We start from the raw sequence: 17,314 nt of genomic DNA, 5'->3' as shown, positions 1-17,314 counted from the left end.
AATCCTGCATCTGATATAGACATGATCCTGAATTTAGGCTGCATGTGTGTTTGTATGTGCTCACCTCATAGTGCTGAAAGCCAGGAGACCATAGAAGAGCGTATGCAACACATTATAGGCCACATCAGGACGGAGAGCAACCAGGCGTCTTTCTGCTCCTTTCCTCTCCTCAGCTGAACCTCCTTTAGCCCTGCTGAGGAACAAAAACATCAGGAAGAGGAAAGACAACAGCGATACATAAAACATTACAGCCAGGCGCTTGAGCAGAGCAGAAGGGGAGGTGGGTGGAATTGATAATATACAGATTTCAGTCGCTGTTATTCAGATTTCAATCGTTGTTGTTCAGACTTCAGTGGCCATTCACAGACACACAATGATGCACAGCCACAACCGTCTGTGGGAGTCAGCACGCAGAGAAACAGAGAAAGGCCTTAGGGCAGTGATGTCACTCCCACAATTTGGCGTCCCGCACAGAATCGGGTGGACGTCGGCTTCCATTTGAATATAAATCCAGGGTAGCTCCTCCTGCTACGTGAGGTGGGGTAAACGGGATTAAATTAAGTCCTGAATTGGCAAATAGCCCTTTGTTCTATGAGGTTAGTATTCCAGCCCCCCTACAGTAGAGGGCAAGTTGATATGCTAATGTGTTTAGCTCACTGTGGCCCCTCACCTTGCACCGCAGGCAAATGAAGCTCCGAGAGGCAGCTGGCAAAAATGTTTTACATGACATGAAGCTACAATAGCATGTCTGCGGTGATGTGGGGCAGAGACAGGGGGATGGTGACTAACACTGTGACAGGGTTTCTGCCTCCTGACAGCCATTGTGAAGTCCTCTGCTTAACTGAAAGTCCTTTCACTATCTGGAAGTTTTGGATGTTTACATTCATTTACACTTCAAAACCTCTTTACCTCAACTTCTGCTAAGGATTCACATTAACTTACCACTGCCACATTTAAGGAGTAAATACTGGTTGAAAAACTGAGCAATCACTTTAACCTGACACAATTATCATTCCTATCATTTAATTTCTCACCAGAAGACAGAAAATAAACAATAATTCTTGTACTGATTCAATCTGTTCCCTTCTGCAATGCTAAAAATGTGCATGTCAGCTAATGTGTGGTGTTTAGAATATAAATTGCATATTGCAAAAGGTTTGACCCTCTTTGCTGCACAAAGAGCTGTTCACCTGTTTCTCCAAAGTTCAGTGAAGCTGGACTCAGAACCGTGAACTGGAGAATCAGTGTCTGGTGTCATGATTGACAACGTCCCTTACATGGATGAATCCCAGCCGCTGCTGCTACAAAAGTGCTGGTCACCTAGTTGTTTGAATTTTATCAAAACTGAAAGTGTCACGTGTCCAAATTGCACCGAATTCTACACTGCACTTTTTCAGACCCTTAAAGGTCCAGTGTGTAAGATTTAGGTGAAAGGGATCTATTGGCAGAAATTTAATGTAGAATAATCCTCATGATGTTTTCACTAGTTCGTTTCATCTAAATTGTATGAATTGTAGTTTTCTTTACCCCAGAAAAGGCCCTTTATATTTAAATACTTTATATTTACATCAAGGAGACCCTCTCTATGGAGGCCGCCATGCTTACATTAGTCCAGACTGGACAAACTAAACACTTTTTTATGACAATTAAAGGCTACCACAGGTTCTTTTTCACTTTAAGAAGGGGAGGTGAGGGGTGTTCAGCTGCAACATACAATTTCATCACTAGATATCACAAAATTCTGCACACACTAAAAGTGTGAAGGTGAAAAGATGAACAGTTCCTGAGATATGTGAGACAAATACATACAGACAGATATTTCTGGCATTATTAGACACCATATAGCTCTTCTAACACATGCAGGAACAAGTGTCGGACGACACTTCCTCTCCTGCCATCACCTACCTCAGGTTCTGCAGTGCGCTCACCACCAGCATGCCACTGAGCAGCAGCAGGGTGAGGATGTAGGGATACAGCAGGAGGGTACCAGCCAGCCGCTCCAGTGTGTCGAGGGGCAGCAAGCCGAAGGCTTCCTCACACAGATACAGACTGGCATCAAAGTCCCTACAGGAGGGGGGGTGAAAACGAATGAAGACAGGGAGGCGTGCAGGGTGGGGCGTGAGAGAAAGGGAGGAATTAGAGTAAAAGAAAGGGAAAGATGGACATAAAAGAAAGGAGCATGTCATTGGTAGGAGCGAGAGAAGTTATATTTCATCAGTTGTAACTATCAGTGGTATATTTTTTGGTTCTGTTTCTCAACACTCATTCCTGTGGTGATCACTCGTCTGTCAGTAAGTGTGTCGAGCACCGTCGGTTCTTGCTTCAGTTCATGAAGCCGAAGTTTCTGTAGGCTGCACACATGCTTCACATGGGATTATACTTTCAACCGAATTAAACGACTGGCTGGCGTACCTGTCTGTCTCTAACTGACCTGTCTGCCTGTGTGTACCCAGCCTGTGCTCTCACTGCACATGGAATCATCAACCAGAGAGACGACAGAAAAGTCGGCTGGTAGAACTTGTCAGTCAGTGCACATTCGTGTGTTTTGGAGGCGTAGCTTTGATGAGAGGGCCACTGGGAGGGGATAGGATGCATTGGTCGCACAGTCTCAAAGCTCAGTCTGCTCTTGACAGTTTTTACCAGGATAACCAACCCTAGCTTGCTACTTTATATGTGGCATTAACCCTAAGACCTGCGGGTTTGGGAAAAATGAATTGTTGCTCAATTAACAGCTGCTTCCTGGATTTGTTCAATCATCCTGAATCAAATTAAAACAAGTTGGTTATCTATGTACGATGAAGAACATGTCCAAACTCTTTAAACAAATCTGGAATCATAACTTGTGGTCTCGCAAACACTATCCTAATCTGACAGAGAAGCAAAAAAAAAGGTTGTGTGTTGAAGACAGGGCTGCAAAAATCGTCATTTAGGACACAAGAGCAATACAACAATCAATAAAAAACCTCCACACCTCCTTATTTCTTCTGTCAGTTGACAAAAAAAGGAACAAAAGCGTGTACAGTCAAAATCAACTGAATGCATCTTAATAGGGACTGAATGTGAATTATAAACTTGTATTTTGCAATGCCTCGGATACGCCGACATGCTGATACGTAATTGAACAGAGAATTGGGATTTCACAAAACACAGAACAAAACTCGAGGGATAAAAACAAAAGGACACGGATGGAGGGAAGAAAGAAGTCTCAGCCAGGGAGAGACACAGCAACAGAGGGAGAGGCAGAGATAGAGCACAGAGTAAGCACTGCATTTCCCACAAGCCTCCTGAATAATTGAAGGGCCAGTTGTGTGGCGCTGGGTTGTGAGCTGTGTTATCTGCCACCCCAAAGCAGCTCTCCAGTGGCTGAGCTGCTCAGCGCACACACATACTATCTGATTGATGGGAGGCCTGCTGGCGTTACCCCGTCATCTATTATTCACACACACTAACACTCCAGGTGCTACAACACCGGTGCTTAGTGAATAATACAGTCATGCTAGATCAAGTCAAGAGGTGTGTAGACGGCGCAGACTTTGTGTGTGCGATGTGTTCGAGCAGGTCCATGTGACGAGGTTTTATAAGAGAGCTGTGTGGCCGGGCATAAGAACTGAGCAGCAGTGCTGAGTGTTTGTGTGTCTGTCGGTGAGTGTTTGTGTGTTCATACCTTGTTGGCCCCAAGGCAAACTTTGACTTGATGAATTTAAAGATGTGCTCGTCTGATCTGAGCTGAAGTGCTTTCTGTAAACATACACACAGATAAGGTCATCTTGTTAGGGCTAAAGATCAGCACTGACACGTATAAATAAGTAAATAAAGCTCTGATCATATGGTCATCTCACGTCCCAACTACAAGCTTTAGATAGATCAGGATGAGGAGGAGGAGAGGGCATGGGGCTGCAGTAGAGGGAGGTGGAAGAGGAGAGAGTGCAGTGAACCAGGGGAAAAGACAAGGGTGGTAAAGCAGCAAGTAAGAAGAAAGGAAGAGGGGGAGAAGCAGCAGAAGTCCAGGAGGGGTACAGAAGAATGGTACAGAGAACAAAAAGAAAATAAAAGAAGAGGAGATATGCAGGAGAGAGAGAGGGAGAAGACGAGTGAAAGGAACACACATGGGAGGAGAGGCAGGGAAAAGGAAGGAGAGGTTAAGGGAGGAAGGTTATTTAGTGTATTAAAGGAGGAGGAGAGAAATGAAAAATGAAAGCAGTGAAGCAGAAGAGAAGCACCTTGGCTAGGTAGTTGATGGTGAAGGTGAGGAGAAGAACCATGGCAGTGTGGAGAAGCAGTTTGCCCAGACGAGCCAGCAGGCTTCCTGTCTTCAGTCCAGACTGCAGGATCAGACAGCAACCAGAGATGAGTCAGTGCATCTGTTGTGTTCTCAGTACTGTTTGATATGTAGAAAAACTTACACACACAATCAAGATATCAAACACCAACCCTGCATGGCTAACATAATATATTCAGATCATGATTTAAATACTAACAAACCAGGAGGTGGCAACAGTTTTAAAAGTCACATGAAAGTCTCAAGTCTTGACCACTGTTAGGACCTATTAGGAGGTTTGTTTGTTTCTTAATGTTTGGGTTGAGGTGTAGCATTGGTGGTAAGGAAAGACTGACGCTGAAGGGGATGCACAACAAGTCAGGTCATGGTGAAAGATGTCGGGAAGTTCAGCTGAAAAGCGCCAGTAATCCATAACCTCCCTATGCAAACAGTCTGCCTGCACATAGGTAAGTGAGGCATATGATTCAAGTAAACTGCATACACTGTAGAGACTAATTTAATTGTTGGCAGGTGAATGTGAAGGAGCTAGCACTGAGAAAAGGCCATGCTTTTATTAATAGCATACCAGTTCAGTTTGTGTCGTAACAACCATTGATTTTGAAATTGATCTCAGACAAGTCAAGTTCAGCTCCGAAACTTTGTGTAAATAATGCTCTCTTTAAAGCGCAAGTTCGTTCAGTAAAAAGTGCATTTATCATCTTCTAAAAATGTCACCACCTTTAAAAGATCTATAAGCAAAAGGATCAGGTGCACCTCAATATGTTATTCCACTCTCAAGGTTTGGCATTTTATCAAATCTGAATGAAATTGTAAATGGTTTCCTGAATCCATTTGTCAGCAGCTGTTGACATTTCTGACAAAAGTAATGAATAAAATTCAGTGATGTAAATTATGTTCACAGTTTTTCTGGCTGAGTTAGACAGAAACAACCTTTATTTCTTTTAACACAGCCATTAAAAGACCTTAAAAAATGAGATGAGCAGCAGAGGACGTGAAGTCTTAGTAAAATATGTATTGGACATTTTGAAATAACCCCTGTGGCCTACTTACTTGGGACAAGTCATATTTCATGAGCTACTGTGATATTAGAGGAATGGTGCAGAGTGAAGCATCGTCAATCTCACAAATGATTTTTTGGCCGAGCACAGACACCAGCTTGCACATTAAGGAGGCGGTAGCAAAATTTTAATTTTGGTAATTAACATTTGTCTCGTTAAAGATTTTTTTCATTCAAACCAGCAAAAGAAGAAAATTTTGCCAACCCAAAATGATTTTGCTCTAAAGTGATAATATTCTGGTCTGCATTGCTATGTGCACTGTGACTGGCTGCTGTCAGAGTTCAATCTGTTGTCAGGAATGTGAAGCGCTGATGCTCTGCATACTTGTGTATCACATACATTTTAATATTTTGGCTTGGGAGGATGTAAGGTCGCAGGCTGTTGTTGTTAAAGTCCAGTAGCAAGTGGAGTATAACGTCATCAGATACATAAACCATAAAACGGGAAATGCACATTTTCCCACACTTCACAATTACAGCATATTATTAAAATACACAAATGTTTTAAGTCCAGGAATGAAATGTTTCTCTCCTCATTTCAGATTCTAAACCTTCCTCCATCTTTCTCTCTACTTCGCTTTAACTCTGTCACATTAAACGTTTCAATAATTGTTACTGTGATAAGATCTGATTTGACTAAATTACATTTCGACCAAGCAGGAGAATGATTTTCCAGCGTACAAATTGGAACTATCTTCTGCAAAAACTGACTCCAGCACAGACCTCGTCACACCAATGTAGGTTAACCTTCCATCTGTAAACAAGCTACCACTACTGTCTGGATCTTTCTCTGTGAAGCTTTGACTAACCTTCATGGTTACATTAATTCTCCATGTTCCACCTTCCTGTCTATACTCATTTCAAACTCTCACTGTTATCCCCAGTACCCATCTCTCTCTCTCTCTCACACACACACACACACACACACACACACAAACTAACCTGGCAGTGTCTGATGAAGAGTGCAGCTACGATGAAGCTCAGGACCAGTGATCCCAGTATCATGGAGTTACAGAACTGAAGAAGCCACACACTCAGCAGACCGCACACTTGAACAAGGTACAGAGTGGTCACCTGGAAAAATACACACACACACACACACACACACACACAAACAAACTTGTGTCAATGTGATGCATCAGCTGTGTATAAATATGGACGACATGTGAAGTCGAAGAAACTCGATCACCATCTGTTGGCTGCTGCAATACAGGTCATAAATCCTGCCTCCTCAATGTTAACATATGGGACATGGACCGGACTAAAAAATCAAAGTAGATGGACATTTTATCATTTGTCATTTTATGTTCATCACACACTGATGTTTGTCCAAGTGTTTTTCCTGGTAAGATTGGTTTTAATTAGTTATTTGATGCTATGTAAAACGGGGGGAAATGTCATGATTAATATCTGAGAATGACTCGTGACTGGTCAAGTGCAAGTAACAACTAAACCATGCTACCACGGCTCCATCCCCTAATTGGTGCTGGGCAGACTCTGACTCTAAATTTTTAAGATTGCACTGTTTGTATTTTAGCTTAATTTTTGAAAAGTGGTAGGATCCGGAAAAATATCCATAAATGTATTGCTTTTTTGTAATTTGGTTGAAGTAACCATCGCTGTATTAAAGAGCAGGGTATAGTGACACCTCTCAGCCTTGCTGGCTACAGCAGTGAAAAAACCTCCAGTAGCAAAAAGCATTTTTCTGGCACACTACAATTATAAAAGAGATTTCTATATAACCTTCAGAGCTGGTAACAAGTTAAACTATTGCTCTTTGTATATTACAATTTTAATGAACAAGGATTGTTAAACTTCAGAGACTAAATGGACTGACGATGGACTGAGAGGGACTGTGCAGGCAGAGCCAGAGGGACAAACTAACATTTGTACAATAGGCAACACAATGTGGAAAGTAACCCAGAGGCTTGAAAACGTATATGTGCTCTATATTTAATTTTCATTCAACTTCTGTAAATAGGCGCCATTTTGGTTTCCATTTACTCATTGACTCCCACATCCGTTACAGGCTGAAGGCCAATTTCATCACATTGGAGCCTTTATTGCAACTCAAGGTTCAGCATCTTGCCCAAGGACACTTCGGCATGCAGATGGGAAGACTGGGGATTGAACTGCTGATTGGAGGACGACCGCTCTACCCCTCCGCCACAGCCGCCCAGACCAAAGGTAGCAACTCCTGAATTGGGCCACAGCTACAACATTGATAGAACTAGACCATTCGGCCCTTCTTCTTCCATACCTGTGTGGTTGTTAAAAAGTCGATACAGTCCAGGGTGTATATGATGAGAGCCTGAACCAGTAGGATGAACTGGTTGAACTGCCACGTCAGACAGAAGCAGAATGTTGTCACATACATCAACCACACCATGATCTTCTGAGGAGGGAAACACACAAACAGACCTGGGTTAGAATCTTTAATTGGATACTAATGACATATAGACTCATTAGTGCTGTGCTGCTGGCTGCGTTACAGACAGCATATTATTGAGCTGATAGGGCGTAGTGTGCCGAATCAAGGCCAATCCATGAGGTGAGTCAATTGCTCTTATTTGTTTTTGTGTGCATATGTGCGTGTGTGTGTGTGTGTGTGTGTGTGTGTGTGTGTGTGTGTGTGTTCATGCGTACCTGCTGTAAGGCAGTGAGCTGAGGCCGAAGGTAACATGTGATAGCAGTGACCTGCAGCGCTAGGAAGGGCAAAGACCAGTTCTCTCTGAGGGAGATGGTGAACTCTACACGAGTGGTATCTACCCTGAAAGAGGGAGCAAAGGAGGGTTGGAGAAAAACATGGATGGTGGAAATCAACAACAACAACCTGAGGAATTTGGTTGAGATACAGGTAAACAGTGTATTCTGTAATTGCTACTGTAAAAAATAAATAATAATAATAATGTATTTTACCTTTAGGGAAAGTCGTTCAACACAGTTTCAAGTGAAATACTCATGATTTTCACACTGCTGTTTACTTTTTGATCACAACAAATCTTAGTGCAACTTTTGTACAGTTGTTAAACTCTGTGGCCCCGTATTGTCCTGTTTATAGGGGTCACCACAGAAACCTCGCCTGTCTATTGATCCAAAAGACAAACAGAGAAAATGCCAGGAGGGTTTCTGAGCTTATTTCAACTTCTGCCACATTTCCCAAAAAAACTCACACAAAAGAAAAATAAAGATGTTTTCATGCCCTATGACTGCGCAGTGCAATTGAATGAAGATTTTTTTTCTCTTTCTTTCTTTTTTGAGTGAGACTATTGACACCACTCTAAATATGAAGCTAGTGTAGCTGACATTAGCTTTAAGATGGGAAACTGGAACAAAAAAGTTACCCTGGCTCTTTCCAAAAAAATAAAATGAGTCTGCCAGAAACTTCTGAATGACAAATATATTATATTATTTATTCATTCCATACATAATAGAAACATTTAATTGAAACACAAGAACTACAAGTTGTGGTCTTGTCACGAGTTGTGTGACTGTTTCATTGGAAGTCCTGAAAGCTTGTTTTCCCTTCAAGGCCGAGAGCATTTCTCTAGTATTCATACAGCAGCCAGAGCAGTTTTATAATCAAAAGACATGTAAATGTCACTTTCTACAGTATTTGGACATTTAGAAGAACTGCATCATGTACCTCTTGCCTACTCCTCTAACAGTAATCAGTGACATTACCAGTAATAATACAAAGTGCTAAATTTTTAAAAGGCTTGCTTATGGTGTAGCACACTCATTCAAAATTCAAACAGCTTACAAACCTTTATCTGATATATTTTCTGTGTCATCAATCACTGAATATAACTTTCCGCTGTAACCGAAGGCAGAGTAATTTACCACATGAATCTGAGTCCTTAACCCAGTTCACACTACAGGACACCAAATCGTTCAGAATCCAACAAAGTTCCTCATCACTTATGTCATTTACTGAGGTCTGCAGCCTGAGTCACACAGTCCAAATCACTTCAGTTAAAGAAATAGGCAACACATCAAAGTTAAGTGTTGGCTCTCTTTGAATTCATATTCTGCTCACATGATACTGCTTTGCTGGATTTTCATCATTCAGAGGGACTTGCTTTTCAGGGCGATGTATTTTCAGTACCACTGAACCATGAGGGGAAAGAATCCTCAATGAAAACACATCTTCAAAAACAGTCACTGCTAACATAAAATTAACATCTATTAAAATAATCTCATTCACAGGAGTTTGTGGCCGAAGTGATTCATTGATTTTCCTTATAAATAAGCACTCATAATTAAATGTGTCTATCACACTGCCAAATCTGTTAATATGACAGCTCCTATTATACGGAGTTGAAAATGATACAGAGAAATAGCAATATAATAGGCAGGTTATTACAATAACTTTAAAACTGTTTGAAGGGATGTATACAGTAGGTAGAACATATGCAAGGAAAGTTATCATTTGAGCAGAATATCAGGGAATGATTAATAATGATAAACACTGAATAAATTATACAGCAAAAAAACGAGAGAGAGGAAACCAGAGCTTGATAACACGTAAAAATGTAAATGAAATCATAAAAAAAACCTGTGAAAAAAACACCACACATCCATCAGTTCATGTACATGGATGAGTGTCAGTGGAAATGTAATTATCACATCCAGGATTTGAAGTAAGCAGTCACACTGTTGTCAGATATACTGGAGAAAGTGTTGATCAATTGATGTAAATCACTCCAATGTTCTCAGAAATGTCACATAATAAGCGTATTTTAGGAAGGTTCACCTGAAGTGTTATGATATGAAGTTCCTTAAAGGTGTATGACACGTATCTCTGTAATTGCTTCAATAAAACCTGCATTAACACATAATGCACATTTAGAGCTACTTTGTATCACAATTATTCCTTGTTATTATGTGAGTCCTCCTCAAACAGTTCTCAATATACAGTCACTTTTTATTGTTGTGTTCATCCTACCTGACTTATCTGCAGTGAAGATTTCAATATTATGTTTTTAATAAACATGTGTTTGAATGATTTATTAAATTGCTGTCAGGCAAATGATAGAATCTTCAGACCAAAGTTCACAACTTCTCAAAATAAAAGCTGTGTAATTCCGCGCAGGATGAAGCATTGCTGCAACAAAACTGACATTGTGCTTGAGTTTTTCAGGAACACGAATTGATTATATGAATGTTGATGCCATGACATGAGATCAGCACCCCTCAGGGGTCCAGCCATCTGCGTCTGTGTCAGTCCAATATGGTGAGATAAAAATTATCAGATAATTAAAATGATCTTGGAGAGATTTTGACGCATTGTTTGACCCAGTTGCCAACCACAGCTGTAGTTTATCTGAGGACGTAGAAGAAGTTATGTTCAACTCGGTCCACAGAAGGTACACTGTGCCGCCACCCCTGCCAACAACAGAGTGCTGGACGCCTGTTCATTCAAATTTTATGAATATTGACAGAATCTCCAAATGTCCATACTGCACTAAACTCAACACTGCACTTCCCTGGGCCATCAACAATGCACATAGCAACTGTGAATCCGATAAGTAGAACGGTTCCACATATAGAGAGGCAGAGAGTCAGATATATAATCATAATACTGTTACGAGCAAGTTTTAAAAAGGCATAACAAGAAACTAGCTTGTCAGACACATGGTAAAAATGCAAGTCTCCTGTCTAGGTACACTGTACTCACAGTGATACTGCAGCCTAAATATGGCTTACACAGACAGAATTGTGAGATTTTGTATAGCTTGTCAAGCTGGGGTGACTCACCCGAACGCCATCTAAAATAAGAAGATAAACCCTCTTTTTATGCGGATTACCTACCTGTTGAGGATGTACCAGACCCCAGTGAGCGTACCAGCCAGCCAGGAACCAGAGAGGAGCCATGCTGTGAGGTACAGAGCGATCACATACACCGCTTGGAGTGAGAACACAGTGTAAATGTAGAAATACACTGGCTCCAGATACGACTGGACCACACACACACACACACACACACACACAGAGAAAGACCATTGGTTCATTAGGCAGTGTAAATGAACATACAGAGAGTTGACTGCTGTGACAGAATCAGGCACTCAGGAGCACTGTGGCATTTTCAAAGCCTGGTCTGATTTTTCACTTCCTGACATTCTTGTCACACAGTGAGATCACTGAAGAAGTGCAGCGGCTGTTCCTCGGTTAATTGATGTGCCAGCACAGAAACCTTTTCCTCCAAAACTCTAGTGCAAATATGCCACGCCATGTTAGCGAAAAGATCAAATGCCACAGCACCTCTAATACCCGACTTTCTCATAATATGTCTAATTGAAACACAAGAACTACAAGTCGTGTTCTTGTCACGAGTTGTGAGGTAAATATTATTGTGAATAATATTTTTAAAACACCGCAACACTGATATTATTTGAAATGTTTCATTCAAGGTGAAAGCTTTATCGCAAAATGACAAGAAAAGCCACAGAAACAGTCAATCACATTGGAACAGTGGCAGTCATTACTCTAATCCTTTGTGTTATACAAGCCGATTGTGACGAGCTGACAGCTGAGTGATGTGTTACCTGAATGGGCAGCAATCTGTAGAGAACACTGAGAAAGACCTCTTGGTAGATGTTCATTCGCTGTAGGAGATTAATGGTCCTCTTAGATTCTGTCAAGTTGTCATGGATCAAATCAGAAAGCCCTAAGAACACACACAAAAACACTTTAAAAATGCCACAGTGACATAGACAGATAACAATTATTAGTGGTTTGTGACAACCAGGGAGGAAAGAGTATGAATCTTTCTCAAAGTGTGGTGTTGTTAAAGCATAATAACGTCGTTTGAAATTTCTGTCAAGCACTAAACCCACAGATTGTTCTGCAAGGATTTAATTCTTTAATTGCTGTGAGCAAATTGGGCGTCTGAACCCATCAGTGCATTCAACCTTAAAAGCTTTCAAACATCCCTTCCTTTGTTGATTTAAAAAGCTAAGCAAGGCTGTGCTGCTTTTTGTCAAAGAAAAAGAGAGTTTATACCAGCGAGTGAGCACAAATACAGCATCAGTGTACGTGTCAGGGTGTCCTGTGGCGCTTTGTGGCAGATGTGGCCCGAAGCAACCACCTCCACTGAAACTAACAATTTTCTGCATGAGATCCAGAGATGAGGAGATTCTTCCAAACATCCTTTACAGGTCTGTAAGCAATATCTATAGTGGGTACCAACAACTGACCACTGCTGTATACCTGACTGATGGGCCAGAATGATCACAACACTATTGAGTTTTTAACATCTTCCAGCAAGTGCTTGAGTTTGATAATTCAAACCATTTCACTTTCTAAATTAAAATATCAGTGTGAGTGCTAATGAAGCTCTACATCTAAAACCGTTTGCAAACAAGTTCACTGTATCAAGTTAAGGTGATGATTATATAGTGTTTCCACTGCCCCCATGTGGTCAAAAATCCATTACTGTGGTTAGGATAATTCTGGTTTATTATAACTTTTGTTTTTAAAATATTTTAAAGATATATCATGTGTGATAAAACAGCTATTCTACAATGGGGGGAAATGTAAGACTTTTTAGACCTTAATGAATGAAAATAAGATTAACAACAGATAGACTAAACCTCAAAACACCACAATAATTCATAAAGGACAGGCAGAGACAGTAGGATACGATCAGTTATCAGTTTCACGTTGTTTCAGTTTGTAGTTTTGTTACAGTGTGCCACTATTGTCTATATTGTTGAGAGAGCCCGAAAACAGAGACATTACAATGCTGCAAAAACAGAAACCCTTTAACACTGTACTCACCACAGTAATTACTGAAATCTGGGAACACAGCAACATTGGCACAAAAAAAATCCAATAGAGAAAGCAGTTTGAAGCTGCCAGAAGACAGACAGTCGACTACAAGTCTATAGTTTGGCCAGATTGTTTCACCATGTACAAAGTTAGAGTGAACACACCCAACATATTAGTAGCAATCTCTCAATGCACAGGAGAAAGTCCTGAGTACAAGTACAGTGGGTTGTAGCAAAGCAAAGTATTTCTGCATGCAGTGATGGTTCTAATTTTAGCATTTCCCTTGTGTCTCTTCAGATTATGGTTGATGACATAGGTGCTTTGTTTACAACCATCAGACTACCTGTGCCTCTTCCACTCTGACTTTTTATCAAAGATGTTGCGTTCTCAGAAATTGCAGTACTTTTGTGAGATCAATTTAAGTATTACAGGATTACAGGGGACAAAAACTACGAAGTTGTAATAAACCAGAATTATTCTTTAACAATGGCATTATCCTGCGGCGTAAAATGAGTAGTTCTCACCACAGACTGGCATCATTACTCCAAATTGGGCACTGGGTGCAGTATCATTGCAATGTATTTTATTTGACTGCAACAAAATGCGACAGCAGAGTAGCAGCGGAGAGCTGACTTCCTGCTGCACACTGGGATGTGTCAGCCTGATCCCTGCTGTGTTCTTCAGCCATGTAAGTCCATATACACCATCACTGCTTTACATAGACAAAGTGGGTACACAGCGACTGCCAATTTCACTTCATCCCTCTGCTTTCCTCCTTCCTTCTCTCATCATTTGTTCCCTCAGTTCTCCTCTTACCCATCTTGCCTCCTTTATCCTCTCCTGTCCTCATCCACGCCTCTAAAACTCGTTTTCTTCATGTATCCTTTATCTTTCACCCTCACCTCACTTTCTCATTCTGCCATTACTCCATTCTTCCTTCCATCCCCTTATCTTTCTCTCCTGCTTGTGTAACGAGTGAGACAAGGGAAGAAGCAAACACAGAGTGACACAGAGGGAGAGGTCAGCCAGTTCCTCTCCAGATTACCCTACAGCTCAGTTATTTGGCTTAGTGGAAAATTAGGCCTGTTTCCAATGAGGAATTCTAAATGATAATGGGGACAAAATAATTTGCCAAATTTCCAACAGAACAGACTGTGCGTCATGAGAAACTGCAGTGATTTGTTTGGTCTGCAAATGGAGGGGGAAAGTTTCTTTTTCCCTGTTGGCGTAGGTAGCTAGGTAACTTTTATCCGTGTAAACAAAATGTTAAATTTAGACTGGCCATTCTGAGATCATTTAATGGTTAGAGCTATGGCAGTTTCATATAGTACCAGTTCTCAAAATATCTATATGTATACCTTCATTGTCCTGTTGTGTCCCACATTGACTGTTTGATAAACACTGTTTGCTTAAGATACTCTTTTTAACTAACTAATATAATCTAATTTAAAACATGAGAGCTGAGATGAACAACTGCATATGATGCAAAAAGCAAAATCTAAGCTAAATCTGCATTTCCAAAAAACAGTATAAGCATGGCAATATGAGATATTACCATTAATATTAGGCTTCTAGAATGGGGTCGAGCAAACGAGCATTGAGCAAACATACTGTTCACTCGTGTTACACTGACTGAAGTCGCAGGGATGTAAATCTTGCCAAATCAAACAGAGCTGCTATCCCTGGCCTGAACTGTGATGCAGTCAGAGGTCTGAGCTTTTTTAAAGCCTTTTACCTGATAAGATAATGTAGTGCATTTATGATATGTTTCTTGGCCTGAGATACACTGATAAGTTACTTTTGTAAAGCCCCTTTTCCACTGGTCAAAAAAACCAACTAACATCTGGCTTTTGTCTGCAATGGGAATGGATATAATTCACTAAAACAACTCAAATGACTCTGCAGTAGACACTGCTTTTTATTAGCTTAGCAGTGATGGAAAAATGTCACCTGGGTGAATGTGGTAATTTGGCAAGACAGCGAGGTGAGAGAGCTACTCAGTTTCCTGCATGTTCATGACATCCAGCATGACAGAAGAGGGGAAAACCACATTTATACCTCCCAATGTTGGTGTATAGGGTTGAAAGAAGAAGGGTAGAAAATGAAATATCACCACAAACTTGTAATGTGTATACCTTCCTGTATGGACGGGGCCTGCAACATTTGCTTGTAGTATGAGTAGTACAGTCCGCACTCTGTCCGAAAGGAAATCTCCCGCTCCACTTCCTGAAAGCAAAAAGAGGAATTTGTCTGTGTTAAACCACATACTTCTGTAATATGGAAAACAGATATCCTGGCAAGATATGACAGAAACACTGGAGGTAGAAGCAAAGCAGCTAATACAATCGTAATATGCAACAATAAGGCAGCTAAAACTATGCGTGTGTTTATGTGTGTTCATTGCTATGCATGATCACTGTTTCCAATGTGGGGGTAAAAAGAGGGAGCACACAGTGGACAACCAGCTGCTGAGAATTTATATCATGTTCTCTTTGTAAATAGCTTTTACAGCTGTGCTTGACAAAAAATATTAGATTTTTGTGATAGATTTCTCTGGCACAGAGTTTTGAGATTTAAACTCTGTCTCAGTCTGTCAAATTGTTTCTCCAGGATTACTGTCCCTCCACAGATGAATGCAGTCATTGCCTTTTATCTTGAAATGTGCTTCTTAAAAACCAATACACATTCAAGTGTTATTATGAAGCCATTGACAGTGATACTTTTTCCAGTAATGACATAAAAAAACAGCTCATCCCTCATTTTAAAAAAGACCATGAAATAACACTAATGGACCCAAAATGTGTACAACACTATGTTGACGAAATGACTCATAGCCCAAAAATGTTTTGAATTTGAATTACAAATAGCTATAATGCTGAAAAATATCAAAAATGATGGTCAAAGATAATTTGCATGTAAAATGTTCTCTTAAATGTCCCTGCAGCATGAGGTCCCACACATACAAGCATATCTCCATGACTTCAGAGGAACTGATGGATGAATTTAATTAGTCAGGATATCTGATTCCAGTCCTAGATGTCCTGAAGATCATCATAATGTCATTTAGTCAAGCATATGCAGGGCACCAGGCAACAATTAACAGCTGCTTAACTAGCTGCTAATGCACTTTTCAATGCCATATTCTGACCATATTCTACAAGTACTAGTCCATTAAGCTGCTTTCAGACATGCAATGAACTCTTAACACTGAACGAATTATGTCCTGACATTCTCCAGAGGGGCTGTATGTGAGAATGAAAAATGACTGAGGGAGAAGCTCCGGACATTGTTAGGGGCTTTCTTAGAATCAAAACGATTTAAATGATTCAAAAGCTTTGCAGAAACAGGATCAGCATTGTTTCCTTAAGGGATAGAAAAGCAACTTCATCACTGATACAGAATTTGCTAAATGATGAATATAAGACTCCAATCAGTAAAACTAAAAAGTGATCTTAGTGACATTGTAGCACAACATGTCATATCCACTGATGAATCCAACTCTGATAAATATAACAGTAACAGGAGGCTGTATGTAAGGAAACAAGGGAGGCTGTTTCACTGTCAGCGTATCCAACCCAGAGTGGTGGAAAAACTCAAGTCTGGGGGTCTTTTGCCGACTCTGAAGTTGAGCAACTGCACAGAATTGACTATATCCTGTCCAAGGTGAAGTACCACCCCATTCTTCTGAGACATGCTGTACTATCATGTTTGCATCTTTGTGATGAAGGACTCGAACTGCAGCAGAATAAATCAAACCAAACACAACTCAAAACACTGCAACTACTTGAGGACCAGAGAAGGCCCAATCACTTGACCTCAACCCCACTGAACATTTATGGACTTGGAGACTGCATTCAGTCACATTAAAAAAAACTCTTTGGAACATTGTCAAATTCTGCTTGGATAACATGGGTCATCATGTATTTACCCACTTGTTAAAGGAGATAAAAGATGCTTTTTTACTTTTTCTTTCCTCAAGTGTGTTATGTAGGTTTTTTATGTGTGTAAATATTAACCAAGGTAAAAAGTATCCTCTCTCTCAACAGAAAAATCCTCTCGTTCTCTAACCAGAAGGTCAGCGGTTCAATCCTTTGGGTAGTGAAGCCCAAAATTGTCCTTTCTCATATACACTGTACAGTATGTACACACTGTATTCACAATGAGTGTGAATGGGGCAAGATAATGATGGGGACTTTTAGGCTTAA

The 17,314-nt window shown here is 40.6% G+C and overlaps 1 protein-coding gene across 4 annotated transcripts in view; it reads right to left on the bottom strand.

The window, feature by feature from the left end:
• dpy19l3 (dpy-19 like C-mannosyltransferase 3) overlaps positions 1 to 17,314 on the bottom strand; it is a 55,265-nt gene that overhangs the window by 30,444 nt on the left and 7,507 nt on the right. For 2 of the 4 annotated variants that reach the window (XM_020080343.2, XM_069532240.1), the window contains exons 3-12: positions 15,245 to 15,335; positions 11,885 to 12,006; positions 11,151 to 11,296; positions 7,983 to 8,106; positions 7,597 to 7,731; positions 6,279 to 6,410; positions 4,221 to 4,322; positions 3,665 to 3,738; positions 1,906 to 2,064; positions 65 to 193 (exon numbers count right to left, since the gene is read on the bottom strand). In XM_020080343.2, the coding sequence (XP_019935902.1) occupies positions 65 to 193; positions 1,906 to 2,064; positions 3,665 to 3,738; positions 4,221 to 4,322; positions 6,279 to 6,410; positions 7,597 to 7,731; positions 7,983 to 8,106; positions 11,151 to 11,296; positions 11,885 to 12,006; positions 15,245 to 15,335 (1,214 nt within the window). The remainder of the gene's footprint in view (positions 1 to 64; positions 194 to 1,905; positions 2,065 to 3,664; positions 3,739 to 4,220; positions 4,323 to 6,278; positions 6,411 to 7,596; positions 7,732 to 7,982; positions 8,107 to 11,150; positions 11,297 to 11,884; positions 12,007 to 15,244; positions 15,336 to 17,314) is intronic. The other 2 variants (XM_020080344.2, XM_069532288.1) reach the window with 1 other exon arrangement.

Source organism: Paralichthys olivaceus, chromosome 1 (genome assembly GCF_024713975.1).
Source record: "Paralichthys olivaceus isolate ysfri-2021 chromosome 1, ASM2471397v2, whole genome shotgun sequence".
NCBI classification, from domain to species: Eukaryota; Metazoa; Chordata; class Actinopteri; order Pleuronectiformes; family Paralichthyidae; genus Paralichthys; species Paralichthys olivaceus.
Note: the sequence above shows the minus strand (reverse complement) of the source record. Positions and strands in the feature narration are given on the sequence as shown.